At 41.1% G+C, this 15517-nt stretch overlaps 1 protein-coding gene across 1 annotated transcript in view; it reads right to left on the reverse strand.

The window, feature by feature from the left end:
* The window catches only part of ITGA11 (integrin subunit alpha 11), a 1670941-nt gene that overhangs the window by 406937 nt on the left and 1248487 nt on the right, over positions 1-15517 (reverse strand). Inside the window, exon 13 of the mRNA XM_044077667.1 lies at positions 1562-1702. Coding sequence (XP_043933602.1) covers positions 1562-1702 — 141 coding nt within the window. The remainder of the gene's footprint in view (positions 1-1561; positions 1703-15517) is intronic.

Genomic DNA, 15517 nt, shown 5'->3' on the forward strand with positions numbered 1-15517 from the left:
TATTCTAACTTCAGGGTTGCACTACAGTGAGGAAAAGGCCATATTTAACTTTCAGTGAAATGTGTTTCAGTGAATTGTGCACAGTCAAATGTGTTTCAGTGAAATGTGCTTTCAGTGAATAGTCCTAGACCCGTGTGTGTGTGTGTGTGTGTGTGTGTGTGTGTGTGTATATATATATATATATATATATATATATATATATGTGTGTTTACTATCATTTTGTTGAAAGACACAATATTTTTGAGTCGTTTCATTGACTGAAATGGCTGAAAATGTGAATGCCATTTTTACCATATGTCGAAAATGGTAAAAATGATGTTTAGAATGCAAACCAGTTTGAATTTTGCTTTAAAATCACCTTTAAAGTAAACAGTGATTTTCCAAGAACTACTGACTTCCGTGCTTTTGCTTTTATGCATTTGGAAGGTTGTGGTTCACTGTTTTAACCAGTCACCCATGTGATTACATGATTGTGAAATCCCTGTAAGTGTCGTTATGATAGGCATTCACACTTTGTAGTAAAAAAGGGATCATGGGATATTACTTAGTTTTAGTGTATCCTTAAGGAAGTGTTTGGGTGGAGTAAGGTAGCAAAGGGCATAGCTAATGAAAAAAAAATCCAAACACCAGTGTCATGACATAAAAAATATTTTTTACAGAGAGATGAAAGAATGATGGAACAAATCCTATAACAGGAAAAGTAATAAAATACAGGTCAGTAGCCAGATTTAAGGGAATTTAAGATGGGTGGCAGTTAGGGAGGAGAAAGGGAAGGGGGACGGTAACTGCTTATGGGATATCTTTTGCAGGCAAGCATAACCAAAGGCCATGTTTTGCTCATATTAACTTCATATAAACTTGATGATCAGACATGTAATTTAGAAGATATTTGATCTGCTGTGGTGGTGCTGCGGTGGCGTTGTCACCTCTTAGTAAGAAGCTGTCCAGTTCAATTCTCAGCTAGAGCGTCTTCTGCATGGAGACATGAGTGAATGGACGTACCTTCGTTGAAGGTTGTGTGTCAGGGCTGGTAACTCGGCACGTAAAAATCAACTATCAATCATTAGCGGACCGGAGTTCCGCTGTGGCGACCCCTAACCGGGAAAAGCCGAAAGACACAAACAAATGAACTGCAGAAAGTAACTTAGGAAGCTTAATTTTTGATTTTATTTTTGTTATGTTTAATGATTTCAAGTGCCTTGTGCCTTACATGTCTGTCTCTGTCATTAAATACACCTACTCTTCAGAGAACAGCAAGATCAAAAGACTTTATATACATCGCATGCACCATGTTGATATATAAGCAGGAATGAAACATGAATGTATTGCAGTATGACCAGCTTTTAAAAATTGCCTTTTTGTGCAGAAGTTCTTGGAAGCTTGGCATAATAGTTATGGTGTTTACCTCACAGACACAAGTTGCAAGGTTTGGGGTAATTGGCAAGGCTTAAAATGGCCCACAAGAACAGTTAGTCTAATACTAGTCCATGAAGGTATAAACAGAAGAGACAAAAACTTTTAGGCCAAATATAAGTAAACTTATAATCACAGATTTAATTACCCTTTTCAGTTTATACATGTGGACTTTTCCTTTTTCTCTTCCCTCACTGAAGTACATTGGAGCTCCCACCAATAACACATCTGTTACTCCATCACCATTAACGTCGACTGTACAGATTTCACTTCCATAGTACGATCCAATCTAGGAAATATAAAGAAGATATGATAAGCTGATGTGTGAATGGTGAAAATAAATCCTTAAACCGGAATGGTTAGCAGAAACATAAAGGGATAATGAACTACAATGTCACAGTCCAAGCTCTAGCAGATATTATATTAAACATCAAAAAGAAAACAACCTGGTTTATATAGTTTTAATTCTGAGGATGGTAAGTGCAGTCCTCAGAAATGAGAACATTTAAGTGTTATTATGGGATATACATAAATTAAAACATTTAAGTGTTATTATGGGATATACATACTAAGTCCAAAATTGCTGTAACTTGGAGAATTCCATTTTCTCTGAGGTTCAGCAATTTCAGACAGTACATTAAAAGCAATACAGCTATGGGAGGTGAACACCTGATTAGGGATCAGGGGTCATGGCCTCCTGAAAAACATGCTTTTAACATGTCAGTGATTTTTTGCAGTTTGATATTACTTCCTCTGAATCAAACTTAAAGTTTCTTAGTCTCTGGGCTTGCAATACCGAGTCAAACCTCTTATAAAACACCATATAATTTATATGCCATACCTTATCGGGGCATGCTTGCTATCTTCTTTTATAACTGTGTCATGACCTAAATATTTTTAAAGATGCTGGTCATTCCCACTCAGTATTATGAGTCACTCATAAATCATTCAGTTACATAACCAGAATCATAAGCACATGGCTTCATTTATTTTTGCTTGTGTTTATTTGCTTATTTTTGATGGTTAAAAATTCACCTTATCATATGCCTTTTAAATACAGCAATAATATTTATAAAGATTATGTTTATATGACATATTGTACTTGGAATTGGTGTTGTTGTGATCTTAAATAGTGTCTCAAGTCATCAAATTAACATTGTACACTTTGCCTTTTTCTTTGGACATGTTATCTGTGACATATTCATTTGGTTACTAGCAGTTTTATGGTTGGACTTTGATTATACCACTATCCTTTGTGTTTTGATCCCGGAGTGGTATCTGGTAATTGGTCACAGTTTTCCTGGTCTTCTAAAGTTTTTAACATTGTAACATTGTTGTTTAAAATGTTGAGTGAATCTCTCTCTGAGTTGTCTATATTAAAAGGCCTTGGATGGCCCAAAACAAGTAATTGTGAGTTTTGTAACTTTCAGATGTCATCTGGTACACTGCCAGTTCTCCATTGCTTTTTGTGCTCCCCTAGTAGAAACAGTAAAAACTGTACTAGGAAAGTAGTCATAACAAAATTATCAGAATTATTACTGTAAATGTTCATGTGAACAGCATCAAAGGAAAAATATCTTGTTTTGAGAAAAATTGCAAAATACTGTAATTGAAAGAATATGGAAAAAGAAGATAACATACATCAGTAACATAAACCTATAGCATCTATTGTAAAAAATTACCTGCACATTCAGTTAAGAAAAATTATAATAAAATATGCATTTTAATGTGAAATTAATAAAATGCATCAGTAATATAATTTATAGTTACCACTGAAAAAGAGCATCTACATATTCACTCAAGAGAAATAACAGGAAAATAAACTCCTTAATATAATTTTTTCATGTTATTTATTCAGATGTGCATTTCACTGTGGGTGCTTGATTATGTACTCTGTGATTGTTGTTGAGATAATAATTCATTGGAGGTTGTAATGCACTGCTAACATGCAAGTATCTACCCAGTTACCTACAGTGTGACACTGTCTCAGAACGTTATGCAGTCAAACATCACTGTTTATTGTATTGTATCAGATACTCTCAGGTCAGTAAGGGACTGAGTACATTGTTCTCTACATATTTTATACCAGACTGTTCAAACACAACTTCTTTTCAGTTATAAGTACTACATTGCCAGTATAGCACATATATATCTATATAAGTATATATATCTATCTATATATATATATATATATATATATATATATATATATATATATATATATATATATATATATATATATATATATATATATACATTGCAAAAATGTAAATGTGCTTATTTACATGCTACACAATCTCATCCTCAACAGTACTGTGTTAGTATTAAATGGGGGCCTAAAACCATGCTAGGATGTGCTTGTATGTAAAAGAAAATTGTGGTGAAGACACCACGTTGAGCTAATTTTATTGAGGATGTTGCTTTGAGTGGGTTGGTTAACAGTTTGGGTGAAGTTGTAATAGTAAGAGTGCTGTTAATATCAGTTTTGGAAAAGGCTTAACCAGTTTTCACTGAGAGATGAAGTTAATTTAGTGTGAACCGGAGCAAAAAAGAATCAAGAAAGTTAAGATTTATTGGCGATGGAAGAAAGAGGTAGCTGGTACGGAGAAGTAATATGCAATTTTGTGCATGAAAATGTGAACAATTACATAGTCAATTCAGGCTTGTGGTATTACTTTATAGCCAGCATAGACTCTATTTTAAATGTTTTTATTTTTTTTATGAGGGGTTGAATGAGTGCTGCTCTGTCCGTTTCAATGCCCAAATTGTATATAATAGAGATAGACTGAGGGGCAGTAGGGTAGCAAGGGTGGAGTGAAGGGACCATGTGCTCTGGGCACAACCAGTTAGAGGGCACAGTCTTAGTGCTGATCTTAGCTTCTTTATGCCGGTAGAGAATGCAGCTCTTTTATGCCGTTGCTGGTATGGAGGGGGGCATGATGGAAGGGACTGTGTGCTTCAGACTGTCATGAGCAGTTTCCTTCTTTTCACTCTTCCAGTAAAGAGCTGATCAAGAGGGGGCATGCCTGGGAGGAATGTGGGCTTCAGACTACCATGAGCAGTCTATCAGAGAGTTTCCTTTTTTCCCTCTTTACTATGAATAAGGGGGTGGGGTGCTAGTTCAGGGACTGGGACAGGGCACTGAGTGAGCAAGCTACACCTCTGCTGAGGGGACATAGCCAGCCTTAGGCATAGGCCAACTAGGTGGCTGGCTAGGGTGCCGCTGTAGTAGGGGCGCTTTTCCAGTATTTTTTTTGGTGTAGGTAGACTAGAATGGGGCACCGGGTGGTGTGGTGGGGGGCGCCATGGAGCCCTTTTGCCTAGGGCACCAGTTGACCTAAAGCCGCTCCAGTGAGGGGATATGTATTTTCAGATAATAACATGTTTTTGAATCAACTTATATTTTATAAAAGATTTCTGGATGAAGTATTTACTATACAGAAAGGAACTTCATCATTGTTAAACAGTTTTATTACATACATGTAAACATACATGCATGGTGCTGTAGATTTTTTTAACTTTTAAGAAAGATTTATAATTATATAGAATACATTTCTTTAATGTTACCATAAAGAAGACTGGTCAAGGGCAAATAGAAACCTTACTATATAAAAAGCAGTAAAGAAAACATATTTATATCATAGGAGCATGCATCCTCCATTTATATTTAGCAATATAGTTAAGGAACAAATATTAAGATTTGCTAGGCTCAATACCTAGAATTATTATATGGACAGTCAGATATGGCAAATGATTCTGAAAACAGAGATTATAATCTAATCAACTATATGAATTTATGACTAATATTAAGTAAAGCAGAGAAGATGAAGCAAGACCTGCATTTTTAGCAAAAACATATAGTAATAATACTGAATGATCGAAGCATTTACAATGCATGCTAATGCATGATAGAAGAACAAAAGATGTAAAAACAATCATTAGAAAATATTGGCATCTCTTGAGTAATAGACCTCAGTTAAAAGAATTGGTAGAAGAAGATCCTAATGTTGGATATCAGAACTCTCAGATTATAACAAATAAATTATGTAACAGAAAACAAGTAAAAAACATGAATAGTAGGAGAAGTGACAGAACAGGAACTTATGCATGTACTAAAGTTAGTTTTTACAAATATGTTAATAAAAATAAACATATGGTACATCCAGTATTCAAAGAGGTATTTAAGCCTAGTGTGTATGCTGATTGTGATATTAAACACATTGTATATATGGCTAAGTGTGATATTTGTGAGACATTTTACATAGGTAAAAGTAATAGAAAGTTAAAAAAGTGTATAGGGGACCATCTATTGGATAGTAGAAGAACTGTAGAGACTAATGCCTTATATAAACACATGAGACACTGATATACAACATACATTTCAGTTTATGATCTTGCAAGTTATAGAACAACTTACAGGGGGATATATAGTAACACTAATGGAAAATGCTGATTATAAATGGATACATAGATTTAGAACACATAGATCTCCTGGTTTAAATGGTACAGTTAGTATTATACCTATACTGAAAGATAAACACAATTATTTTAGGTAGAGCACATATAGCTTTATGAATTGTAATTGAATAATTAATTGGAAATGATCAAATGGTTTTAGGAGTTTATATAGATTTTACAGTATTTGAGATTTTTACTGCCTGATGAAGCATTTTATGTGAAAGTTTTTATGCTTGCACTATTAAATTGATTTATACTGAAGCCATGGTTGTGGTTCCAGATTACCCTTATTTTTAATTTATCTTGCTTTATTCATGTTTCAATAATACCAAGGATATTATGATTATGGGTATGTAGTCAAGTTTCTGCAAGGTTGAATTTGTTATTTGCTCTGCATTAAATGATGTGAGATGTTGAGGTGTTTAGGTGAAGTCTAATTAGGAGAGTAAGCAGAAGGTGGAAGAGATCTAAAGGGGCAGGTGTAAAATCAATCCCCCGGATTTACTAATCTTCCGTGCAGGACTAGTCTAGTCCTGCACAGAAGTTGCTGCTTAGGAGCAGGATGACAGCATGCCATGCATAGTAATGAAAGCACGCTGCCCCAGCTCCCAGGCTTACATGGAGCATGTACGAGTGCAGGGGGCATCTCTGAGAGCAGAACTCTCAGAATAAACACGTCCTTGCAAGGTTGAACAGCAGAAAGTGGAAATAAATGAGAGATACCACTCATAGGTGTCCACATATCCCCACCAACAGTCCCCCATGTGTACAACAGCAATAGGACATAAAAATCAAAAGAAGAAACCTGTGTACTAGTGTCTAAAGCTCCAAGTACAGCTAACAGTAGGTGCACAGGTGTGTCCATTGCTCAGCCACGGTGAAAGCAGCCTAAAAGGCTGAAGAGGATAACAAGGACGATATATGCAAATGAAACATCACAGCAATAGTGTAGTGGGCAGAGCATTCACCTAATGAGCAGGTATTCCCAATTCGAATCCCAGTGCAGCACAGTCTATTTTACATGGCAAAGCATGGTATAAGTAATATCTGTATTGCAAAACCCACTAAATAACATACATTTTTATGAACTGGAGTACTGCAGGAAATGCACATGTGAAGAGTCAGTATCATAATGAATAAGGCAGCAGTAAGCAGGTGTAAGCACAGATAAACAGTAGTAAGCTTATGTAAGCACTAGTAAGCATGTGCAAGTGCATTTGCCAGGGGTAAGCAATGCCAACACAAATTAAGCAAAGGAGAAGCTAACTGGGTCTAAGAAACTATGAGCAGAAGTTAGCAGTGCTCACCTCTGCATGAACCCGCTTACAACCGCCTTAAAGTGCCTTAATCACACCGTATCCAATGACAGGTGTTCTGCCCAGCAATAAAATAAACACTGTCTGTAAGGCTGGAACCCAGGACCATGCACACCATACACAAAATGATTTACTACTAAGCCATGCCAGATATGCATAAATAAAGAAGTTATGTCCTTACCATAACGTTCCATGTGGAGTGTTCATCTCGCCTTTGTTCTTACAAATGGGTGTCGGAGCCGATCCTCGGCTCAGAGTCGGCCGCATAGCAAAGCTCTGCATCTAGGAGAAGCTCGAGACCAACCTACCTCCCACAATTCCCTCTGCCTCTACCTCAGATCTAGTTTGCAAAACAAGACCAGATTCAGCAATAACAAAGGTAATCAAGCATAAAAAGGGATACATAAGTATACATAAGGACCAGTAACTAGCTCAAGCCAGTAGGAACAACAAAGAGATCACTAGTGGGAGACAAACAGATCAGACTTCCAAATCCTTACGTTCTTCCAGACCTGACGGTGGGAGGGTGGGGATGTAAGAACAAAGGCGAGATGAACACTCCACATGGAACGTTATGGTAAGGACATAACTTCTTTATGTGAGAGTGTTCAATCTCGCCGTTTGTTCTTACAAATGGGTAGTGTCCCTAACTCCGTTACCCTGAGTGACTCACGGAAGAACGTTCCTGAGCACAGTGGAACCAAAAGATGCTCTATCCCTGGAAGTCCTATCAACTTTATAATGAGTGATGAATGTATGCAGTTTAGACCAAATGGCGGCTGCACAAATAGTGTCCAATGGCAGATGAGCCGCATGAGCCAGAGATGTGGAAACTGACCTAGTAGAATGTCCCTTTGGTTTGGTGGGCAAAATCTGGTTTGAAGCAGAATACACAAAGGTTATACAATCAGTTAGTCATTTGGAAAGTGTGCGCTTCGTCACTGCCATGCCCTTTTTGTTGTCCGTAAAGGCTATAAAGAGTTGGTCCGCTTTCCTATGGTCCTTAGTTCTATCCAGGTAGAATCTGAGTTGTCTATGAACATCCAATTTGTGTAACATATATTCCAGCTTGTTGGAGTGGTTCTTGAAAAATGTAGGAAGCTCAATGGACTGATTAATGTTGGCAACCGAACAAACCTTAGGGAGAAAGGAAGGGTTGGTGCGTAATGATACCCTGTCAGGGTGAAAAATTAAATATGGCTGCTTGATGGAAAGTGCCTGAAGTTCTGATATTCGTCTGGCTGAAGTGATAGCTACTAGGAAAAGAGTCTTCCAAGACAAGAACTTTAAGGAACAGGAAGAAGCTGGTTCAAAGGGTGGTAAAATTAACTGGGATAAGAGTAAATTTAGATTCCAAGGAGCTGTAGGTAACCTAACTGTTGGTCTGAGATGAAAGGACCCTTTCATGAAGGCTTTACAAAGCCTATGAGCCATAATGGGAGCTCCGTTTTCTCCTATGTGAAAGTTGGAAATAGCGGCCAACTGAACTTTTAAAGTGGCAGTAGAGGCTCCTTGGTGAAACAGAATGGCCAGGAATTCCAAAATCTTGTTTAGGGGGGCTACTAAGGGATCCAAATGCTGTGTAGTCGCCCAGTGGATGAAACACTTCCACTTACTGGTATAGATTTTAGTAGTGGAAGCCTTATGGGAGGCGACCAGAATGTTCTGGACCGCTGGAGAGAGAAGATCAGACCTGGCTAAGTAGGGAAGCGGAGCGGCCAGGCTGCTAACTTGAGGGATAGGAGTGACAGGTGAGGAACTCCTGATGAATGAGTCAGCAGATCTGGCACTGGGTCCAGAATCCAGGGCTCCTGCATTTGGTGGGCTTGAAGAAAGGGGAACCAAATCTGTCGAGGCCAGAATGGGGCAATGAGAATTATAGTCCTCTCCTGGTCCTTGGCTTTCTGAAGAAATTTTGGGATCAGTGGTATAGGAGGGAAAGCGTACAGGAGACCCGGGGGGCAATCGTGAATTAGAGCATCCCTGGGGACATCCCCTGGTGGGGGTAAAAGGGCAAAGTAGCTTCTGCATTTGGTGTTCATTGGAGACACAAAAAGATCGCAGCAAGGCTGACCCCATTTGCGGAAAATCCTTTCCGCCACTTTCTGATTGAGGGACCACTCGTGAGGTAACAGGATGGCTCTGCTCAACCTGTCCGCTATGAAGTTGGATAACCCTGGGATGTGCGTTGCTATTAGAAAGCAACCCGTGGACTCTGCCCATTGCCAAATTCTCATGGCCTCTCTGCACAACTGGTAAGACCTGGTTCCTCCCTGTTTGTTTATGTACCAGACTACGGACATGTTGTCTGTCTGTACTGCAATAGTCCCTAGAGGTTGAAGGGGGGAGAAGTGTTGCAACGCTAGAAACACTGCCCTCATCTCTAGAACATTTATGTGCAGGCTGTACTCTAAGCTGGACCATTCACCTTGGACTGTCTTTCCCTGAAAGATGCCCCCCTCCCTATCAGGGAAGCGTCCGTGGTCACCGTGGCCGTTGGGTTGGGTAATACAAACTGTCGGCCGCTGATGAGGTTGTGATCCTGTAACCACCAAGACAGGTGTGCTTTGCAGGAATCTGTTATGTGAATCTCGTGTGTCAGCGGTAACTGCTGGAATGACCACTGTGTGAACAGCAGCCACTGGAGAATTCTCATGTGTAGCCTCCCCATGGGAACTGCAATGAGGGAAGCTGACATGAGCCCTAAGACTTTCAGGACTAGTTTGGCTGGGGACTTCTTGGATAATAGTAGGAGAGATACATGTTGTTGTAGGGAAGCTATTCTTGTGGAGGGTAGCTTTACTAGCAAAGAACGGGTATCTAGATCTGCGCCTATAAATGAAATATGCTGTGAGAGCTGTAACGCAGATTTTTCGAAATTTATTGAAATCCCTAACAGAGCACAAAGGCTGCTTGTGTAATCCCTGGCCTGTATCAGATGACGCTCGGTGGTGGCAGTAAGGAGCCAGTCGTCCAGATATGGAAACACCCGGAATCCTAGGTGTCTCAAGTGAGACGCTACCACTGCCATGCATTTGGTGAAAACCCTGGGGGCTGAGGTTAGACCAAAGGCAGGGCCCGAAACTGAAAGTGGCTGGCTCCCAGCAGGAAGCACAGGTGATCTCTGGACACTCTGGCCATTTTGATGTGGTAGTAGGCATCCCTGAGATCTATTGAGCACATCCAGTCGTCCTTCTGTAAAAACGGAAGGATCGATTGAAGCGTGACCATCCGGAACTTTTCTTTCTTCACAAATGTATTGAGAGTGCTTAGGTCCAGAATTGGCCTCCAGTCCCCTGTCTTTTTTTGGAACTAAAAAGAACCTTGAGTAAGTTCCGGATCCTCTTTGGTCTGCTGGGACTGGTTAGATGACTCTTTTTTCTAGCAGCTTTGAGATTTCTATAGCTGCAAATTTTCGCAGATGGGGTGGTACATCTGGGAATCTTTTTCTTTGTGGTAATGAGGGGAATACAAAGGGAATTTTGTAACCTCTGGTAATAATGCTTTTTACCCATTTGTCTGAAGTAAGGCTTTGCCAGGCCTGAGGGTATAAAGCTAAGCAACCCCCGACTGCCTCCAGAGCAGGACAGTCGGGCCTCCTCTCAGGAGTGGTGGAAAGGCTTCTCAGGGATGGTATCCTTGTCACCTTGGTTCTGCGGACCCCCTCTGCCGCCAGGGCGGTGTCTTCCATTTCTGCCCCCTCCTCTGTCTCAGGGGGGGCATCACCCTGTGTGCCTGGGAAAGAACCCTGGGGTTTACGAAACCACATCTTTCCACCTCATTGCCCTTTGGGGTACGGTCTGGATGGGGTGGAAAAATGGATTCCGACAGCAGACAGAGTCTTTCCTTCCTGCTCACACAGGGTTAGGGTCTCCTTTACTTTGGGGCCAAAAAGAGTGGCACCATCAAAAGGGGCATTAGTAAAGGAAGACTTGAAGGCTTCCGCAAAGGAGCACAGCCACACCCAGGATTGTCTACGAAGAGCAATCGCTGAAGCTGCAGCCCTACTAGACCCTTTGGCCGCATACGAGATGAGCCTCATGGACGAGTTTACAATAGATGTAAGGGTATTGAGCTGTGCTGTAACTTTGTCCAAGACAGCAGCATCTGTATTACCCTGGAGGGTATCTCCCAACTCCTTGACTAGATCCCTCTGTAATCGCATGAAATGTGTCAAGTAGTTCAGCGATCGCATGGAAAAAGTCGCTGAACTGAAGATGCGCTTCCCATATCTGTCCATGGTCCTAGAGTCTCTCTTAGGAGGATGAACAGACGAGGAAGATTCGGATATCTCCTTTTTAGTGGCTGCGACCACCACCATAGCATCCACTGGAACTCCCTTAGTAAGGTATGACTTGTCCTGAGGGGCAGTTATGTATTTATTAGGCTTCCTGGGAACTGGCTCCACTGTGTCAGGTGTCTCCCACGCCCTTCGAGCAATTAACTCCATTAACTCGTCGAAGGGTGGAGTAACCCAGGAGGTGGAAGGTCGAGCACCAAATGCCTTCAGCAGAACCGACTCATCCTCAGAAGGGGGTAGGGCTTGCCAATCACCTCTCTGCTTCAGGATCTCCAGGATGTCCGCAAAGGAGGCATCCTCTGAGGGTGATTTTGGGGACCCTTCCGACTCATCTAAGTCAGTATCCGATGTCAAGGATTCTTGTGGAGAAGTGCCTCCTCTTGCCCAACTTTTTCCTCGGGATGTCATCCGGTGGGGTTTCCGGTGAGTCCTCCGAAGAAGAAGGGGCTCCCTCTGGGAGTGGCTGAGACACTGGTGCTCCACGCTTATGGGTAGTCGTGGGTGCAGAAGTAGATAACGGACCTTTAGGGGAGAGAGAAGTTGCTTCCGATGAAGTGGTTGTCTGAGAAGACAATACCTTCCTCATGAGGTCAAAGGCCCCCGGACCCCGGGCCGAGGAGTCCTCCGGTTCCGAAGAACGCGGAAGCGTCCCCGACATGGAGGCCAAGGGCATCGACCTCGAGGACGGAGCTGAAGTGACCCATGCCGAGGCACTGAGAGGGAGAGTCGGCACCAAAAGATCGGTTCGACTCTCGGTCCCGGAGCCAAGGAGAGATCGTTAGCTCCGCGAGCCGCTACCAGTTCTGACGGAGTCGAAGTCAACGGTGCCGACTGTGGAAGGGATGGTATCAGCACCAAAGGCTCCACTGTCATCAGATCAATGTCTCCCGGCTCCGACAGCTGTGTAGGCCCCGGAGGAGGATGAGATGGAGATAAGGGAAGGCCTTCGAGTCTCGACACCAATTGGGAGGAGACTGAAATGAGCTTGGACAGGGCCGTGTTCTCCATTAACTTCTGCACCACACAATCTACGTCGGTGTCGGAGAGGGGCCTGGAAGAACGGGTCGAAGGAACCGAGGACAGTACCGACCTCAATATAGCAGGAGGTGGAAGCTCTGACACCGGTTCCAAGACTCGAGGCTCGGTCACAGTAAGAAGCTCGACACTCGGCCCCGAAGCCTGTGGAACCGGTGAACAAACTTTAAGCGAAGAACTCGGAGCCGATGACGTGGGCTCTGATGTCTTCAACCCCTTCGAGGACATAGAAGCCTGGTCCGACTTGTCAAGGGCCTCTTGGAAGGCAGGCTTCAAAAGACCCCTATCCATAAGCTTCCTGCGTCTATCTGTCATGACCCTTCCACTAAAAGATTGACAGATAGAACAGTCTTCTTGTAGCTGGAGAGGGCCAAGACAGTAGACACAGGAGCTATGGTTGTCAGTGATAGACATCTTTTGCCCACACTGAAACCTCTTGAATCCAGACTTGGATTTTTCAGACATATCCTGCAGAGAAAAACTGTACAAGTACCAAATAACACTTTCGTCAAGAAAGCTAGATACAAGTCCACAACACAGCAATAATAATTGCAAGTATCAATCCTAAATCTAGTAACTAGGAGGGGTAGGCCCTAAGGAAACTAAACTATATATATATAAATTATATATATTAGTGTAGCCAACAAGGATGATCCAGACACACACACACACACACACACACACACACACACACACACACACACACACACACACACACACACTAAAGTTAATTTCCCAAAAAAAATCAGAAGATTTCACAAAAAATATAACAAGAGGTTAGCTTATCTTCCCAAAGTTGGTCAGAGCTCTCAAACTCGATGCGATCGGTTGCAGCGGCAAACTAGATCTGAGATAGAGGCAGAGGGAATTGTGGGAGGAGGGTTGGTCTCGAGCTTCTCCTAGATGCAGAGCTTTGCTATGCAGCCGACTTGGAGCCGAGGATCAGCTCCGACACCCATTTGTAAGAACAAACGGTGAGATTGAACACTCACACATCGTATGTTGACAGAAACATAACTCCAGGCCAGTCATGCAACAGTACAGAGAATGTATACCTACATCTAGATGGACATATGTGTGCAAATATATTTCTATCTAAAAGGACATAACATATCTATAGATTTAGTCACACACACACATATATATATATATATATATATATATATATATATATATATATATATATATCCAGGAATATATATATATCTATATATCTATACATAGATATATCCAGGAATATATATATATATATATATATATGTATATATATGCAAATAAATGAACATATATACATGCAAATGCCGACATCTACATATATGTATGTCAACACCTATATGTCCACATATACACAGCAAGTTACAGATATGTACGCAGATATATATGTCTCTGTAGGTATTTACAGACATAGAAATATGTAAGCAAATATATATACCCATACAGGTATATATGGCCAGACATCTGTAGACAGCAGTTGTAGATCAACAGAAACATATATATCCACATGCATCGTTAATGGGCCTGAGAGGCCCCAAACAATATTCGTCTTGTACGAATTGGCATACCCCTCCAGCCAAACACGTCTGCCCTGCAATACACTACCAAGCTCATTGCATTGTATGTATTTCATTTAAATAGGGATTTAAAGTAGCCCTCTGTTATGTTTCACATGTTGACATCACATTCCCCTCTCCCCCACCCACTAGGCTGGCTGACCAGTACAGACCCATCCAACCCAGGCCATCCTCAACCCATACATTCATTACCCACAGTTCCGCCCCCCCCCCCACCCACTGCACACATGCAGCCACCATCCCTACCCTGGTTACTGGCCTGTAGCTGCCACACCACCACACATTGCCCTCCCTCCACTCCCCCCCTCAGGACCCATCCCGTATGGTGTCCCAACCCAAGTATCCTAGGTCTGGCACACTCTGTAGTCCATGCACATAGCCATGAGTACCTATATAACTCTGGGTGTAGGCAAAAGTTGAATACCCAATGTTTGGGTTGTCCCTCATGGGACGAATGTTACCCTGGTACTAGCAATAGATTTCACATGTGACTTAGATTAGACTAAAGGATTTAGTTGTAGGTATTGCAAAGCATATGTGGCACACAAGGTTGGCCGTTATGCACATGAAACACAGTATCCAGCAATACCAATCTACATTACAGGATATGTAGCTAAATATGTAGAGATATGTGTGTGTGTGTGTGTGTGTGTGTGTGTGTGTGTGTATATATATATATATATATATATATATATATATATATATATATATATATATATACCCATAACTAAATAGATATATACCTCTCCCTCTCTGTAGTATAAATGTATACATACATAGGCGGACATATATATAAATACCCACATATAGATATATACATATGCAGACACCCATACATCCACATGTCATCAGATATATATACAGCTATATATATATATCTATATATATATATATATATATATATATATATATATAGATGTGTGTGTGTGTGTGTGTGTGTGTGTGTATGTGTGTGTGTCATAGCTCTCAACCTTCCATGTCCAAAATGAGGAACACTAGCCCTCATAATGTGGAACAAATGAGTAAAATGTGGAGCACATACTAATGGCTTACTAACAACTTCAACTTGGAAGGTCATAGGAAGGTCATAGGATGGTTAAAATATGCTGGTTTTACTTATAAAAAAGATCTTTTAATGAACTAATATGATTCATTTCTATTTACAATGGATTTCACTTAAAAAAATTCCTAACACTGAATGTGCGACAGAGTCTTTTAATGTGGAACTTTGAGGAACATGAACTTTTTAAGATCCCAAATGTGGTACGTTCTTTGTAATGAGGTGCACTTGAGAGGTATGGTGTGTGTGTGTGTATACACAGATATTTAGCTATGATATGATACAGCACGTAGGAATGACATGTGTTCACAGGCCGTGCCAATAGGAATGAGAGGACCAATCAACAAACATGTAACACGTAGCA

Source organism: Protopterus annectens, chromosome 7.part0 (assembly GCF_019279795.1).
Source record: "Protopterus annectens isolate FY-2018-M chromosome 7.part0, PAN1.0, whole genome shotgun sequence".
Lineage (NCBI taxonomy): Eukaryota > Metazoa > Chordata > Ceratodontiformes > Protopteridae > Protopterus > Protopterus annectens.